Below are 18,884 nucleotides of genomic sequence, written 5' to 3'. Positions count from 1 at the left end.
CCTATTCTTGTACAACTTGTATATACGTATAAATTAGATAAGGGTCTCATTGTTTAAAGACACCAATTCCGAGGAAATCCGCTTTGCACGCACCAACCTGGAACAAGAATGGAAAAGAAAAACGAGCATTAGTGACATCTACAAATAATTGAAATTTCATCGCAGTATCAAGGAGAATATACTAACTGACACTAGGAAACATTATTTCTAATTTAAATTTTGTGCCCTGCAACAAAGTGATAACTTTCATTTTTCAGAGCTTCCACAGATTTTAAAAAAAATATCCGCAGTACAAATAGCACATGCTATCATCAACCGATTTTGTTGCAACAAAGCTTATTCGATGCGGAACATTGTTACACTGTTTGCTGTAGAAAATGAGCCAGATCGTGTGACGCATTCCAAGATTGTGACCAAAATGATGATCCGGGGAACACAGGGCTTAACCTTTCTGTCCCTGACGTCTGTTTTTAAGGGCTTTCAGAAATTAAATCAGCTGTTAAAACCACATTTCTTGACCGATTCCTTCGCAACAAGTTCCATTCGATCCGGATGGATCGGACCGGATGAATTTTTGAGTCAAACTAGATTTGGGTCAATCCTCACTACAAATCCAGAATTATTCTAGAATTCGTTGGAGTCAGTTGTCCCCGGAACAAGTGCCCATTTACAAATTTAAGTCGAAACAGGTCGTATGACACCACAAACTTCACGATTTCACTAAACAATGATGGGACTTATATTTTCAGTGCAACTCGGGTTTAATCTGGCCACAATCCGAGGGACATCCAGAATTATTATTTCCTAAATTGAGCCAAAATTGGTCGAGCGACATCTCAAATTTCATGATTTCACAAAGCAATGATGGATATGATATTTTCAGGATTCCTGGGCCACTCGTGTTTAAATCCGTCACATTGGTCATAATCCGGAGGATCTCAGGAATGATCATTTCCTGAATTCAGTCAAATTGTGGTCGTCCTCAATACAATGATAAGAGTATTTTTTGAAGGGGTTTCTGGGCCACTTGGGTTCAATCTGGTCTACAATCCTAAGGAAAGAATGGGCATTTTCTAATTTGAGTGAAAGCCATTTCCTAAATTGCGCCGAAATTGGTTGTGTGACACCTCAAACTTAATAATTCCACAATACAATGATGAGAAAGATATTTTTAGGGTTCCTGGGCTTCTTGGGTTCAATCCGGTACAAACGCGACATGATCTGGAGGACTTCCGGAATGGCCATTTTTAAAATTTAGTCAAAACCGATCAATGATTGAAATAATACTCTAAGGGTTCCTGGTTCACTCGGGTTCAAACCGGTCACATTGGCCACAATCCAGGTCTTTGAATTTAGTTATAACTATATTTTACAAAACTGTGATGGGAATGACATTTTTAGGGTTTCTTGGCGACTTGAGTTCAATCCGACTAGATTAGGCTTGATTTTGATAACCTGTTTTAATCCAATTGAACAAGTTTTCCTTTAGTAGATTTCACGGATCGTAACCAATGTGACCGAATGGCCTAAGAGCCACAAAAACAGAATTTATTTCATTTCTCGCGAAATCATCAAGTATAAAGGGACACACGTCCTATTCTGATTAAATTTAAAAAATGTCCATTTCGTAGGTCTTCGGATTGTGGCCGATGTGGGTTGAACCCAAGTGGCCTAGGAACCCTTAGAATATTATTTCCATTATTGTTTTGTGAAATCATGATGTTTAAGTCACGACATCATCTGTTGTGACTTTAATTAGGATATTTCTCAGAAACCCCTTAAAATATTTTTCTTATCATTATATTGTGGAATTATGAAGTTTGAGGTGTCCCACGACCTGTTCTGGTTCAATTTCTGAGATCCCGGATGTCCCCCGGATTGTGGCCGGATTGAATCTGAGTTGCCCAGAAGCTTGGAAAATCTCATTCCCGTCGTTGCTTTGTGAAATCATGAAGTTTGAAGTGTCGTATGACCTATTTTGATTAAATTTAAGGAATAGCCATTCCAAAGGTCCTCCAGAATGTGACCGGATTGAACCTGAGTGACACAGGAGCCCCAAAAATATCAATCTCATCATTGTTTTGTGATATCATAAGGATTGTGCTGTCACACGACCTGTTTTGATTTATATTTTGAAATGGCCACTTTTTCTGGGGCCAACTAACCTCTGAATGATCTTTTTCTTTCTTCTCATTTCTCACTTTCGCCATTCCGCTTCTACCTTCTCACTACATTGTTTTTTGAATTTTTGCCATTCAAAGTGTGTAAATTTTTATTAGTGTATAATCCGTTAGACCAAATGGTACTTTTGGCCAAATGACCCTTTCTGTCATACGACCATTTCGACCAATCGCCTTTTCCGGCCAAATGTCACTTTCAGCCAAATGATACTTTCGGCCATTTTTGGCATAAAAACCGTTTCGGCCAAACGTCCAATTCGGCCAAATGGAATTCGAATAGGTGACTTTCGGCCTAACGTGTTTTTCGGCCAAATGGCTTTCGGCTGAATAACTTTCGACTAAACTATCCTTCTCCGTTTCCGAATCATTATTATTATTATTATTATTTATTCAGACTAAGGCCGAAGTGGCCTGTGCGGTATATAAGAGTCTTTTCCATTCGGCTCGGTCCATGGCTACACGTCGCCAACCACGCAGTCTACGGAGGGTCCGCAAGTCATCTTCCACCTGATCGATCCACCTTGCCCGCTGCGCACCTCGCCTTCTTGTGCCCGTCGGAATAAATGCGAAAAGTTTCTAAACCGCAACCATCACCACCAGCCATGGCCTGACACATCGCGAATATCGTGTGCGCTAATGGATTTTCATATTAGATTACATCCTCACCACACGCCGTCGCTTCTTCTAGGTCGCCGAAATGCACACTCTTGGCGCGACTCTTTGTAGTGGAACCCGCCGCCGCCCCGTTCCCGAAAATAGACTTTCAACCAAACAACAACAACCAACCGGCGAATTCGGAGAGTCGACTCGACTCGACAGAGATGGCGTTTCAGCTAACCACAACTTCCGGACCTGGCGAAACTTGTTGTTTGAAAAGCGATACGAACGATGCGATGACAGGAAACACCTGGAGGCTTTTAACCTCCTGTTTGAAATTGTTGAAAATCCAGCGATTTGATCGTATGTAAAATTTGTTTGAAGTAGACTTAGTCAACAATTATTGCCTCCGTATTTTGTAAAAATGCTTTAACAATTCCATCTCGAACATTTATTATGTAAGCCTATTCCGTGAGTTCAATTCCCGTTTCACCCAGAAATTCGTATCCTAATTTGATTTTGCACTAACTTGATTAGGAGGCCGAATGGAAACGAAGAGAATTTTTCCCCATTTTCCTTTTTGTAGGTCAACAAGCGTACGTTACGGTCCAGCATCATCATCGCTTCGCCCGCTCTTGCATATTGTATGTAATTTTTGCCGGCTTGAATAAACATTTCTGAAGAAGGCATTTCATCGCTCGCTCCAAACATCCATCCATAAACATTAGAAACCGGACAGCGCGCGGTGTGAAACAGCGCAGCGAAAAAAAAATCGCATTCCATCGCAGAACATCTGGCAAACTTTGTTGCGTGCGGCGCGGCGACGGGAGAATCGTATCGCAAAGCTACGACGGAAATATGCTGATAACTTGATTGAATGTTTTTAGCGCTGCGAAATTGGATTTCGCATTTCGATTTTCTCCAGGTCGGCCCTCCGGGAAATCCACTCAGAAACCGAACGAAATTGTTTCGATTGCCCGAGTTGCAAAGCGGTGTTTATTTGACCCTTCTTGGAAGCGGGCATAAGAACTCATTAAACATTCATAAGTGTTCGATCCGAGCCCAATGGGAAACTATGAGAGAGTATCGGAGCGAAGGCGCTCTTATTGCCGGCACATTTTATGGTCATTGCTATGGGTTCCGTTGCTTTGCCTTTTTTTCTTCTTTCGCTCTGCAGCCGGCAAAGGTGGATTATCACATCGTAAAAGTAAACTCCAAGTCAACATTCAGCGCTGGTCACGACGACGATTGCCATTTTGCATATGGATGCTTTTGTCTCCGATAGGGATGTCGTTTCACGAAGGGAAGTCCCAATTTAGAGGTCTATTACGTAGGTAATAAATTTTTATGTCCGCACAAACTATGATGGAATATTGTTTTATTCAGGTAGATGACGCCCGGATTTCTTTTGGGTGGGCGCCAGAAATTGACATTGGAGATAACAGATTGTACACAATCTTTGTTTTTTTGTGATTCAAAATTATAATGACGGAACTCTTTTTTGTGCTGTCTCATTTATTGATTATATCCAACTGGCGGTAATGCAGGTTTTCTCGAACGGTATAAGAAAGTAGTATTATGGTCATAACTTTTGAGTCCATAATCCGATCCGGCCAATTTTCAATACAATGGGAAATAAATGCAACTTGTTGCGAGTCAATCTTCGAAGGGCAACAAGAGTTAGACTTCTTGTCACTTTTTGTGCACACGTACATGTATATGGGAACGGTTCGGCACTTTATCTCATAGCACCTATTTCCATCCCATCAAAAACACAGCAATGAAAAGGTATTCGATTTTGTTATTAATTTGATATATGAATATCGCTAAATCCGGGATAACTGTTTTATACCTCGATGGCAAAAAAAACTGTCGTAGTTCCAAATAAATTTCTCGTATGGGAAGCAATATGTGACTGCGGTCTCAGAAGCGACATTTTCGTCACAACCGATACAATAAATTCACAAATGTACGTTGATGAATGTCTGAATAAACGACTTTTGCAATTCATTCGGAAACATGAAGGAACAGTTCTGTTCTGGCCACTACTATCTTGTCACTACGGAAAACTGGCTCAAAACTAGTACGCTGCTAATAAAGTTAATGTTGTTCCAAAGGAGTCCAACTCCCCAAATTCGCCGGGGCTCCATCCGATTGCATAGCACTTGGCCCTGGTTAAAAGGAATCTTATAGAAACGAAAAATTTAGCTAATGATGGGAAAAGCTTCAGACGTAACTGGCAAAAAGCTGCCAAATTAGTGCCGGATGTTACCGTGCAAAAGCTCATGAATGGTGTCAAGAGAAAAATACGGACCTTTGCATACAAATCTTCAAATGCACTAAATTAATTAAGTATTACAATTGTACTTTGATTCTCTATGAAATATGTTGTTAATTTTTCTTTAAATTCCTTCCTGTAACACTATGATTCCGGTGACCACTTTTTGCTGTGCACTTTCTTTGCACTTCGTAATTTTCTCTACTGTTCTACTCTTCTCTACTGCATTTCTAGCTTTGCACCATGAAAAGCTAAGGAAGCAGTGATGTGACGAAAGTGTGAGGGATAGTTTGTCACGGACAAATTTTCATTCTATCCAGAACAATTATGGGCCAAGGAAAAATGATCATCCGTTTGATTTGGTTTTGATCGAAAAGCGGCTTAAATTAAAAAAAAAATCGGGAAATCAGCAAATGGAACAAAGTTGATATACTGAGTGAATATTTTTTTTCAAATAATGTTTTCAGTCTTCAGTTAAACTTGTTTTGAACGCCTTTCCTTTAATTATAATGTGCCGCTGTAAACCAATAATTCATTGGAAAATGTTTAAAAAGACCACTATCAGTAATAATATTCAACCGCGAAGGCAATTGAGTCACAGATTACTGCCGTCAGCAATACGAACAACAAACCAAAGCCTTCAACGCAAAACAAAATCACCAAAACCACCGCCGCACATAGGAGTACATAGTGTAAAAGCGTGGCCAAAACTATGTAAATCATTTGTCCTCTTTAAATGCATACAATAAGCAGTTAAGCGTATTCTTTTTTGTTTTTGTGCTCTTTGTATTGATGTAGCAGTGATATATGACCACTGGCGGGATCAGTTATTGTTATTTGATAGAGCATCACATGGCACAAGTACGCTACCTTTGAGAACTACAGCGTGCTTGCGACGATTGGTGACTCCCCCAATGAGTATGATTTTTATGATAATCTTTATTCTTCAATTATTACTTACTAAATTTTCCGTAAAGATGTACTTTGTTTGTTCACTTCGACTATATAATTTTGTCATCGGATAACGTTAAAGTCACTGGATAATGCGTCGATATTACACTGGAGCAGATCAAATAAATTCGAAGTGCAAATCAACCGCTTAACAACTTTTAACATCCGAAAAATGCATATGCTTTTAATGGATCGTTCATCAAAGTCTAACTCTTCTGGAAGCAACCATTTATGTGAACTTAGTCGCTCAAAACCATGAATATTTTAATTAAATATTTAGAAAAATCTAACTTTTTTAGCAAACTTCACTATATTCAAATAAAAACAAGTCACGATTGCGTGAGGATGCGTGAAATGTTTTTCGTGGAGCTTTTCAAGGAAACTTCAATCTTTCCGACGCTGATAATTTTGTTGCTTGATCGGGTTTGGAACCTAATCAAAAGTTTTATTTTGTATATCATATTTTTGCAAGAAAGGTAGAAAAAAGCTACCAATTAATATCATCATTAAGGATCATTTGAAAACAATTTTAGATCGAATCATGCTTGAAAACGTTTTATATACCCTCATTATTAGTACCTATATTGATTTTCACCTGGAAATCATTAAATATCCAGAAAAACACTATAAAACGTAAACATTTTTTTTATGGACAATTGCGATAAAATTAGCATGTAAATTATGGTGAAGTTTTGGCAGCCAGCATTGCTTACAATTAACCAAGATTGTTTCAAAGTTCCCATGGCAAGTTAGTATTACTATTTGAGAGTACAAAAACGAAAAATAATATACGAATATCTAAAAAAAATGTTTTTGACTTTTGGCCAGGATTTGGGTTGAAATACTCCTCAGTGCGCCGGTTAACTTGTTTACAACCATGTAGTTTTTTTTTTTAATAAATAAAGATGGTTTGTTTAATCCAATTTTACAACCGAGTCCGTCAAATGTTACATTGCTTTGCCAGACCAATGTAACCCTTTTCCGCCAACAAAGTTATCAAAAGCACATCCGCGATATGTCAGCCCAAATCGACCGAGCTTCAAGGGCGGAAAGATACCGCAGATCAAAACCATCTTGCATATCTTCTTGAACTGAAGTTGGCAATCGCTTATTTTGTCCGCGGAAAAAGTATTTGCCCTTGGCAAAAGGAGTTAGGGACGAAAGGTCGAAGACACACAAGGTTATTCCTTCATCCTTCTATTTTCTTCTTTTTCCTTCTTCCTACTTCCTTTTCTTTTCTTTCTGCTTTCTTCTATCATCTTCTTTCTTTTCCTTAATACCTTCTTGCTTCGTCTTTTTTCATCCTATTTCCTTGCTCTCCAATTTTTCTTTGTTTTTCTACCTTTTATTTATCTTCTTCTTGCTTCTTTTTAATACCTTCTTCTTTCTTATTTCCTCCTTTTACCTTATTAACTATTCTTTATTCCTTCTTCTTTCCTCTTTTTTTTCTTTCTTTTATCTTCTTCTATCTTCTCCCTTCTTCTTTTTTCACTCTATTTTTTTCTTTCTTTCCTTTTCACGTCTTTTTTCTTACTTCTTCTTTCTATTCCCTTTTCTCTTAGGTTTAGTTTTTACTCCTTCCTTCTTCTTTTTCCTTCTTCCTTCATCCGGCTTCCTTCTTCTTTTTTCTGTCTTGCTTCTTTTTCTTGTTTTTTTTTCTACCTTCTTCCATGTTTTTTCTTCTTTTTCCTACTTCCTTCTACCTACTTATTTTTATTCTTCCTTCAACCTTGTTCATTATTCTGTATTCCATCTTTCTTTTTTCTTTCTTCCTTTTTCCCTTTTCCTGACTTACATTTTAAAATTTCGCATATTTGCCTACTTTTTCCCGATATTTTTTAAAAATTCCGATATAAAGACACCCAGAGGTCGCCCACAACCTAATTTTTAGCCCACCTTTTTGAAAATCTACATTTCTCGGACACAAGTTGTTGGAAACTGTTTCCAACAAATAGTTTCATAAAAATGAAGATTTCAAAATGGACGGGCGAAAACTGGGGTGAGGGCACTTTCTGGGCGTCTTACCCTAATATTGTAGATTCCATTTAAAAATGTTTATTCATGTTTCGAGAGAAAAAAAAAACTGTGATTGGTCATATTTTATTCTTCAAGTGCTTTGATTAACCCTTAACTCCTCGACATTTACTGTCAAAATTTTTAGTTTTATTTTCCCAGTCAATTTTTTGACTAATTTGAGGTCAATTTTTTAAGGTTTCTAAGAGTAAAATTAGCAATGATTCAGTTTCATTGCAAATTTTCGAACATTATTCTGGTTTGAATCTTGAGTAAAATAGAACAAATATGCTGGTTTCCCCAGCAGTGTTCTATGCATGTTTTAAAAATACTTCATATCATGAAAAAATTATGTTGCTGTTAAAAAAGGTGCCGAAATTTCAAAGTGTCAGATCTGTCAATACAATGACGCAGTCATGCACAAAATATTTGAAGCTTGTGATTCGTTCGTGGTATAACAGTTTTTAGCTTTTGAAACTCAACTGTTATAAAAAAATTAATCTAGAACAACTGCAGGGAAAATTGATGTTTCAGATTCAAAATGCCAGCCCGAACAATTTGCATCATTGCTGACTTTTCTCTAACTATTTTAAAAATCAATAGTACTAGACTAACATATGAAAAGGGTGTAACAACCATATTGTATTCTTCTTAGACTTCCTGGCCGTGTGATTAGCGACGTCAATCGTCTAGACGCATGTGCTGTAGAGTGTGGGTTCGATTCCCGCTTCGGTAAAGGAGAAAACTTTTCGGAAAACGTAAAAGCGAAAAATTCTCCACTGGTCCACTGGTTGTTGTGTGAATGTCCTGTCCGTTGTCTCATGCTAGATGTTAAGTGTTCAGTCTGCGCGATCACATTTTACAATCCTTGCTCGTAAGGCTACTAGCAAGGATTGTAGGATTGTCGGATCCGGAGATAGCGAGTTCGATACTTGGTCCAGTTTAGGATGTTTTCGGGTGGGAAACATTCTTGATTCCCTGGGCATAAGCTATCCAATATACTTTTGCCACACAAGATACTATAAGACTCATTTATTTGGGCCCCGGATCAAGTACCAGAAGGGCACTGTCTTAAACCCCAAGCCACTGGTCTAGCCACGGTAGCTTAGCGGGGGCGGGCGCAGAAGGCCTCTTTTAGCTCCGGGTCTCAGGGCGGGCTGGCGTAAAGAAGCTTTCGGAGCGTGAGAACCCTATCGAACGAGAATAGTTTGTAATTACCTCTTTTTTTATTCAAAATCGATGGTTGACAGGGTGGTCGTCAGTTACTGCTTGGTGAATGCGGCCGATGGTGCCGATGGTACCGTTGACACGTGGATGACGATGAAGGCTGTTGATTGGCGATAGTGACCTTCGAGTGTGGTCTCACCGGGGATTGGTACTAGGCAATGTCAATCAAGTGTGGCCTGCGGTGGCTGCTCGAGAAAGCTCGATGAATGCAGCTCGATTGTCACGGCGAGTTCGGCTGACGAATGCCGCGGAAGAGAGTGGCTGGCGATAATGTCCGGCTAATGTGGATGTGGTTTGGCTTGCGAAGGCGGCTGACGAAAGCGTGCTGCGAGTGCGGCTCTACAGATGGTGGCCGGCAACAATTCAGGCCGGCGGTTGCCGTGCGGAAGGCCACGAACGATAACGAATGCGACTCGATTGCCGCGGCGAGTTCGGGTGACAAATGCCGCGGACGAGAGGAACTGGCGATAATGCACGGCAAATGTGGATGCGGTTTGGCTTTCAACGGCCACGGACCAGGGCGGCCGACGAAGGCATGCGGCGTGTGCTCTGCAACCGGTGACGGCGGCGGTGGCGGCCCAGAAAGCCAAGGGCGATGACAAATGCGGCTCGATTGCAGCGAAGGGTGCGGCCGACACCAGTACGCGGGCGGTCGACAATGGCGAGTGCAGCTCAACAAATTCTAACACACGTGATTTGATCGTCTAAAAACTGCAAAAATGGGTCTCGCCTTTAACACAGTCAGTCACCAACTGCCTTCTCTTCTCGAACTCTCATTGAGCTCCCTTTTCACCTTTCGGCTTCAAACGCACGTACTGCATTTCCGATACTCTCTTCAATACCACCCATCGAAGATGAGTGTCCGTCCGATACTGCGTTTCTGATGTCGACCACCCCATTTAAACTGACCGTTTATCTAACTATGCTACTATATAATGATGACTAAACTAAATTTTTCACGCCCAATATTAAAGGTACAATAACCAATGTTACCTGTTGGGACGAGCTCGGTGGTCTAGTGCCTACTGCTTCTGCCTTATAAGCAGGAGGTCGTGGGTTCAATTCCAGGCTCGTCCCTTTCCTACTTTGTATTTCTATCTTAGTTCTTTCTGTGTTTCACGTTCTACCAAAACGATTCCTACTGTTCTAACCTTCCACACAATCCCAAAACCTCCCGTGGCACCTATGAGAGGTCGTAGAGTTCTCTGCATCTTTCTTAAGTAGGTGTCCAACTAACCATCCTTCCCCTTCCTCAGCATTCGCAAGGACGTGGCCAGGACAGATCTCGACTATTGGAGGGTGCATTGCTTCCATCTAAGAGATAGTGATTAGTCCCAAATCAATATCTGTGGTAACGCATGAAAGTGATGCTACTCTCATACAATAGTCTTGGCTTGTACCACCTACGAATTTGTGCGAATTGCTCTATGCTAATGCTAATGCTAATAACCAATGTTACCTGTTGGTAACAATACATACTCATGCAATGGCGGGAATATAAAAGCTTTCAATTAATAATTGAGGAATAAGATGAAAAGTATGCCAAGTTGCAGTTGTAGAGCCATAGAAGAAGTAGAAGAAGACTTTATTGTTCATGCCAGTCTTTCCTGTTCATGAATCTACGATGAACAAGTCTCCAGACAAAACTTGAGTCGCTTTCAAGGGAATATAGATAAAAAAAAAAAAAAAAAAAAAAATATATAGATCAAATGCTAATTAGCTTTATCTAGAACTCTCGGAGATTTCCTTGGTCTCAGAAACCTCGAAGCGTGAGCGGCATGTTGCTTTCCATCATCACTGGCTCTAGACTCAACATTAAAGAAATCTGGTTTCAATATAATTTTCATGACATAGTCGGACAGTTCCTCAAATAGTTTTAAAGTGCATTAAAAATAGTAAACGATGCTTTTTCATGTGTTACACTAAAATAATTAAACATTAATTATTTAATGGACACCTGGTGATTTTTTTCCCGATTTTTGTATAATTTCAAGAAATTCCCGATTTTTCCCGCATTTCCCGCATGGACGTTCAATTCCCGCATTTTCAGATTTCCCGACTCACTGGACACCCGGTTCCTATCTCCTTTTTCCTTCTTCCATTATCATTTTTTTTCTTTATTCATTCGTATTCTTTCACTTTTTAACGTTTCGACCTTTGTCTTTTCAACCTTTTGTCCTTTAGACCTTTTGTTAGAGATTCTAGTACAAGTTCTACCACATCCACCATTTCCGGAAATCCTAGAGCTACCTCTGTTCTACCTTTAGTGGTTCCAGCTAAAACATGCCTTTTCAGTAAACATGTATACAAATAACCAGGGTTTCGACTATTCGTTTCAATGAGACCAAAGCAAGCGTTTTTCGGGCCGAGGGAAAATCTTTTTTGCTGTTTATTTTGAGGATCATTTCTCACCCATCAATCTTTTCTCTAGAAATTAGCCTTGGAAGATAAACGAAAATCTTGCCTATTAGATGAAAATCCGTTTTTGTTTCATCAATTTTACCACTCACTTACTTTTCGCGGGAATTATTTGAAATAACAATCATAAGTTGAAATTTTAGTTCATTTTAGGGTGTGGGCAAAATATGTCCTTGAACCGTTATAATTATTTCCAAGCTGTGTAGAAAATTTAAAAATATTCCCGAAATGACAAAAAAAAAATACTGCTTGGTACCACGGACTAGCTAGTTGCAGCTCTGTGCTACATATTCTTTACATGCAATGGATTTGCTTTCGAGCTAGTTTTGCTATCTGATTAATACTCTACATAAGTTCAAATTTGTAACATTCGGAAATACTGCCGATCTGTCACCCCTGAATAAGTTTTCAAGGCATATCATAAATCAAGAGCGATGCAAATGAAATCACTAATTTCTTATTATTTATTCAAGCAATAACACTTAAGTAAGCGCAAGGTCATAACCCCAGTTTATGAGCCCACGCAAACAAGGAAAAACTTTCACTTTGCTCGTTCAAGGTCTCGCACCCAACACCGACTTATGTAGCAAAGGCACCTAAAACCAAATCCAGTCGCAGCACCGCAATTCCATTCCAAACAAGGAATGCCAGTTCGCCAACAAGACTGTTCTTATGGAGTCGTCGGGCATTGTATCGTTTCCGAATTGGGTATGCAAAAAAGAGGAAACAACAGAAAACGGAAACGCACATCTTCTGAGTGCCACAACCAACAACGCGTCGCGACACCTCCACAGCACTGCAGTAAAAGACCATATGTCATTAAAATCCGCTCGCACATTGCTGTACGCCAAAAGACGAAGGGCGTTAGAATTCATTCCTCGTAAAATGCTCCATCGTTGGGAGCCGTAGTCGTATTATGTGGACTCGTTTCGGCTTCGAGGGCGTTCCAGAAGTTCTTATCGACAACATATTGCCAAGTGGCCCATCGAGACGGGATCGGTGTGCTCAAGTCGAATGAAGGGTGCCATGTGTTGAGAGAATCCGGGTTAGGGGCTGCAGGTCGAATGATAGAATGTCAAAAGACACTAGTTTGAAGCAATCGAAATTCGGAAGTTGAAAGACAAAATTCAGAAGACAAATAATCTTAATTAACGGACGGAAGTATTAAATAGATTTTTAGAAATGCATATAGCTTTGCATAAATTCGTCTTATTTAACACAAGTTCAAATTGTTCCATTTGATTGCACTACTATATCCTACGAAAAAGAATTTACTGAAAAATGTATACACGAAACTATCAATATTTTTTATTCTTCACGGCTATTCGACAATTTGTCTTTTCGATGTTCGATGCTTCCACCAGTTACATTCAAATATTTTTCCTCCTTTGAGCATTGTGTCATACACTAACTGAAGCCGTAGAGGTTTGTATGAATGAGCTGTGTTTTTTTCAATAGGATGCAATTTCCTCCTATTTACACGCATTTCTCGCACCGACCGGCCCCGTCAAGGAAATTGCTGTAAGCCGGAAAATACGTGAGCAGAATCGATTGGGTGTAATTCTCCCGAGCTGTCAAGTGGGGGAGGGGAAAACAGAAATGTGTCAATTGTGTGTCCGCAGAACGGGGTGTAATTAAATTTTATTTTTAGATTTGGATCCCATTCATATGACAGATGCATGGCGTTCCATCACGTGACAGACAGTTGTAGGCATCATGGCCATCGGGGGGAAGGAATTCATTTGCTGAGAATGTTTCCGTGTCAACGCCAGCTGAATGCAAATGAATCCGGGAGGAAATCCTTCCCTTTTGAAAGTCTAATTCGAAAACTGCTTGGAGCGAGCATACTTATGCAGCGGGGGATTTGACCTAGGATTCAGTGGATCGGGACCTGGGAGTGTATCGGTATGGCATTGCGAAAGGACACGCTCGTTATTATTCATGATTGCCTTCTTTGTCGTCCGCAGAGTGGTGCCAGCAGCGAAAAGAGGGATTGCCATTGCGGCAGCATACAAACTTGTATGAATAACACGCAAATTCTGGTTATGAAAAGGCAACAAAAGAAAGTGCTGAAAGGCTGTGCTTGTACTAGCGATAAAAGGGTACTTCCGAGTTAAACTTGGCTAACGATGATTCCGTAGAGTGATTTTTTTACTACTCATAAAAACATTTCTTTTTAGAGGATTTTTGATTTGCGTAAAAGTGATTTGGACAGACTTCACGTAAAAAAATATAAAAATATCATGAATCAGTCATGAAATTCAAATCATATCTCAGTATACTACTCTTCTAAACCATTATGGGATTCATTCGACCCATTGAATGCTCGAATGTTGATTTTCTAAGCACAATTTACAGGTAATTGCATTTGATTAACAAATTTTATGAAGCAGACCACCAGGCTAAGACGGTTTGATGAAAAATATAATGCAATTTGATTATATTAGCATTAGCATTGAGCAATTCGCACAAATTCGTATGTGGTACAAGCCTAGACCATTGTATGAAAGAAGCATCACTTTCATCCGTTACCGCGGATATGTATTAGGGACTAATCACTATCCCTTAGATGCAAGCAATGTGCTCTCCAATAGTTGAGATCTGTCCTGGTTTTAATTTGCGCCATTGAACGCCAGCCTTGCACGCTGGCACACATTTCCATTGAGCAAGCTACCATTGCTTTTCAATTATCGTCATCAAATATTTTTGGTTAGGACCTGCGATGTTGAGGCAAAGTAAACATTGTTACCTTGGTCGAAAATTCATTCGCTAGCGCTTCTGGATCAGCTAGTAGGGCGTTCGGTTGTAATCAATATTTCCTGATACCGAATCGCACAGAAATTAAGTTTGTAATCCTGTTGAAAAGTTGAACAAAGAGAAATGTTCGTAACAGTCTTGCGTTTGATCCCCTCAATTTAGTCAATTATTATTTACTGCAATATCATTAATTTTAGTATCGAATAAAAAAGGAAGAAATAAAAAAAATATTTTGGCAGTTTGTGCAAAAAAGCTACGTAACATAGCATAAGCCCCGATCCACCTTTCGTCATATTTCATCACAAAATCATAGACTCCCCCTCGCCCCAGAAAACGGTACGTCATTGATGAACGCTCCCTAAGATAGAAATACAAAGTATGAAGGGACGAACCTGAGATTAAACCCACGACCTCCTAATTATAAGGCAGAAGCGGTAGCCACTAGACCACCGATTTTTATGCAATTTGTTGATGTTATGAAAACTCATATGTGAATATGTACGTTATGTGGAAGATATTGATTTGGAAAATGTATTGGAGGTAATCACTTTCCCTTCGATGGGACTCGAACCCATGACCCTACAGTACGCTAGACTGGTGCTTTAACCAACTAAGCTACGAAGAACCTCCGTCGGTCTTCGCAACCTAGCGGCTACTGAACGAGCTCGAGATTCCCAAATTGGACGCATAGTCAAATCACTCGCAATCCATTTCTCAAGCCAACACTTCCACATGTGTATTGTACACGTCCACATTAGAGGAGCGTGAGTATTTTGAATGTCTGGCGGCTATACACATTCTTCATCAGCAACGGTACTGATCAAGTGAGGTTGTGTAAGCTATTTGCCAGTCGGTCGTCAAGCTCAGACCCGACCGCATTGCGTAGGCATATTCACATATGAGTTTTCATAACATTGTAAATTAACGTCCAAGTCGGGTGGTTTAATCCCCGGAAATAGGCAATTACCTTTGATTGAACTGCAATTTGTTGGCATATTGAAAAACTGTTTATTAATTATTAAATAGACCAAAAAATATAAAAATTGTAAAAAAAAAATATCAGCTAGGGGAAAAGACGGCTTTGGCAGGTTTTGTTCTATTATTGGCAGGGGGGTTTTTGTCAACCGAATTTTATGAAATTTGGCCACAATATTCTTTGATATACAAAGAATGTTGAGGCCAAATTTGAGCATAATCAGTCATAAAAAAACCCCTGACAATAATAGAACAAAACCTGCCAAAGCCGTCATTCCCCCTAATTCACGAATGATTTTTTTGGTTGAAAGTCGTATGCATTTTCAGTGGAAGCACGAAATAATTAAGAATTAATTTCTTTTGGAAATTCAAATAAAGTTTGGGTAGCTTGAATGTATTTTCTCTTGAATTTTTATTATCTCTCAATTTCTTTTTCACTTCATTTCTTCTATTCCATTTATCTCTATTTTATTCCATGATTTTCTCATTTTAGTTTTTGAATTTCTCATTTACTTTTTTATCGAGTTCTCTTTCTCTCAATATTTTTATTTTTTCACTTTTTCAGGGTGACCAACCAACTTCCTTTTTGAAATTCTAGCATTCTCCCGATATTTTCTCGATTTTTTTTTATTCCCGAAATAATTTTGAAGATTAAAAACAAAAATATATGTTCAAATTAGAAAAAAACATCGTTTTTGGTAAAATTGTATTTTGAATGTATTATTAATTGGCCTGTCCTGTCGAAAGTTTTATCTTTTTTTCCTTGTTGGGTACATTTTCCACTGCGACCAGTTGGTTGATCTATCTCTAAAGTTATTGTATATTTAAATAGACGATAAATGCAACTTAAAATCACTTTTCCAAGCATGCTGCAACGTAGCAAAAACGAAATAGTAGTTTTCGTCATGATTTGATTTTTGCCTTTCTCGTACAACAAAGTTGTACCGAAAGGCTATATGATTGCTTCAAAAAAGAACTTTTGACAGAAGGCCCGGAGACCCATAGTGTTATATACCGATCGACTCAACTCGACGAACTGAGGTGATGTCTGTATGTGTGTATGTATGTATGTGTGTGTGTATGTGTGTATGTGTACAAATTTTGTAGACACACTTTTTGGAACTTAGCATTATCCGATTTACTCGCAACAAGTTGCATTCGACGGGGAATGCGGTCCCATTGTTTGCTATTGATAATTGGCTCGATCGGAAATTGCATTTTGGAATTATTGAAAAATCATTGTTCTTTCCCCTTGGAAAAAAAAATCAAAACCGAAAATTTTTTTTTTCCGAAAATGGTGGCAATGCATTTTAATTAAGGCAAAAACATGCAAAATGGTCGAAAAAATGTGATCTATTCTCCTAAAGAGCTTTTTTGACCTTTTTAATGCAATTTTTAAATATATTTTATAATGCACGAGAAAAGCATAATCACTGCTAGGTGGATTAATCTGTTTTTTTATTTATTGAACGGCTACTCATTCTTGCAATTATTACAACGAGTTTTCTACTTACCCGACGTTTCGACGCGGGGATTGTGTCTTTTTCACAATCCCCGTGTCGAAACGTAGGGTAAATAAAAAAAACTCGTAATATTTTCAAGGCTGAGTAGCCGTTCAATAAATAAAATTAAAACGTACAGTCGATCCATAATCAGTAAATTTGAATTTTCTTTGTTGAGATTTTGTGATTCTAAAGTTGAGAGGCAAATTTTAAGTTGGATTTTGACGGTTTTTACTTAAAGGTCAACTTGACCTAATAAATCAAAGAAGAGATTGAACGAATAAATGATCAGGGATTGTTAAGATGTCTGCCCGGAATTGAGCATAATTGCCCATACTCGACTGCGGTCGTTAAAAGCCTCCAGGCAACATTCGAATCACTTTCAAGAGAACATCGACCAAGCATTTTCTTCAGGAATCCACGAGCTGCCACGAAATGCTATTGGCTTTTTCGTGGAGATTTCGATGGTCTCAAAATCCTTCCGAAGCGTATACCGGTAGACCGGTAGGTGGCACGTTGGTCCATGCTGTGTTGAACTTAATCCTAGAATTAAAAAAACACATTAATAAAGTTAAAAAAAAAAATTTCATTATACTTTTAACAAGGCCGGATAGTATTGGTATTTGAAGAAATAGGGGAAGAGGCCCCAAAACGCCCCCCCGCGGCAAAACGCGTTTTGTGGTTTCCCTCGTATTTACCGTCATTAAGATGTCCGTAACAAAACTAGATCTAAAATTATGTAGGTTAGGCGAAAAAAGTTTCAAAATAGTGTATGGGAAGATCGGAAAAACCGAAAATTTCCACATTTTGAAGAAACATCTAACATTTTAGCAAGGCAAAACGCCCTAGTGGCACTAACCTTCAAAGTACTTGCGTCTCCACCCACTATCCATAAAAGAATGCTGATTCGCCGATGCGTGGTGCTTTGTTCCCTAGGAGCTGCCAGCTAAAAGGCGTTTTGCCTCATGAGTTTTCCGGCAACAGAATATCACCACTTTTTTGAAATGTTAATATTATCAATATGATTGATATTTTGGACAATTTTTGAATGGCATGAACTAGCTATCTTCTTTAACTGATGCATAATGTAAAAACACCCATGAATAGCGTTACAAATAATACAATAAATCAGTGTTTGCTTAGCTGGGGCATATTACCCCCTCTTCCCCTAAGCTGTTTTCAAGCATTACGTAAAAAAGCCCATGCATTAAAAATAGATTTCTTTTTTTAATGTTTTACACTATAATAAATATACATGATTTAATGAAAAGAATACCTGGTGACTTTTTTGCCGTTTCTTTGCAAAATTGCAAAAATTTCCGGCTTTTTACCGCATGGACTTTCAAATCATGCATTTTTCCAGTATTTCCCGACTTACTGACCACTCTGCTTTTACACGTTTCACTATTTGTTATGTTCGTTGCATTTCTTTCCCTCTGCATTTCTTTACTAACCTTTTTTCATTGCTTCTTCCAAGATTTCTTCTTAACTTTATCAAGTTTTCGTCTTTTAATCTCTTAGATTCTTCATTATTTGATTCCCTGATTTTTTTATTTTCCATTTCTCCTATTCTCCTTTCTTAAATATTAATTTTATTCAATACTTGAATAATAATTTATGTATTTTCTCGTTTCTTAATTTTTGCCATTTTCGTTTACTAAGTATACGGGAAGGCTATATGTTCGCCTCAAAACCACACTTTTTTTTCTCATTTATTTCAATATCTCTTACTTAATCCATTTATCCAATTCCGTAATTTCCTGATTTTTTTCAATTTGCATTTTAGTATTTTAGATTTCTTTTTTTTTCTACAATACATTTTTCTTACCGATGCAAATATAGGACATAATTTTAATCAAATATTTGTAAAGGCCTAATTTTTATCATTTATTTCTTAATTTTTTCTAAATTAAAATAATTCAATCATTTATTATTTCCTTTCTTCTTTCCTTTTTACTTTTTCCTTTTTTATTTCTTATCTTTTTA

At 38.5% G+C, this 18,884-nt stretch overlaps 1 protein-coding gene across 5 annotated transcripts in view; it reads right to left on the bottom strand.

The window, feature by feature from the left end:
- Positions 1-18,884, bottom strand: part of LOC134213548 (centaurin-gamma-1A-like) — a 145,501-nt gene continuing 126,617 nt past the window's right edge. For all 5 annotated transcript variants that reach the window (XM_062692689.1, XM_062692686.1, XM_062692685.1 and 2 more), the window contains exon 3: positions 1-97. In XM_062692689.1, the coding sequence (XP_062548673.1) occupies positions 54-97 (44 nt within the window). In that variant the 3' untranslated portion in view covers positions 1-53. The remainder of the gene's footprint in view (positions 98-18,884) is intronic.

Source organism: Armigeres subalbatus, chromosome 2 (genome assembly GCF_024139115.2).
Source record: "Armigeres subalbatus isolate Guangzhou_Male chromosome 2, GZ_Asu_2, whole genome shotgun sequence".
Lineage (NCBI taxonomy): Eukaryota > Metazoa > Arthropoda > Insecta > Diptera > Culicidae > Armigeres > Armigeres subalbatus.
Note: the sequence above shows the minus strand (reverse complement) of the source record. Positions and strands in the feature narration are given on the sequence as shown.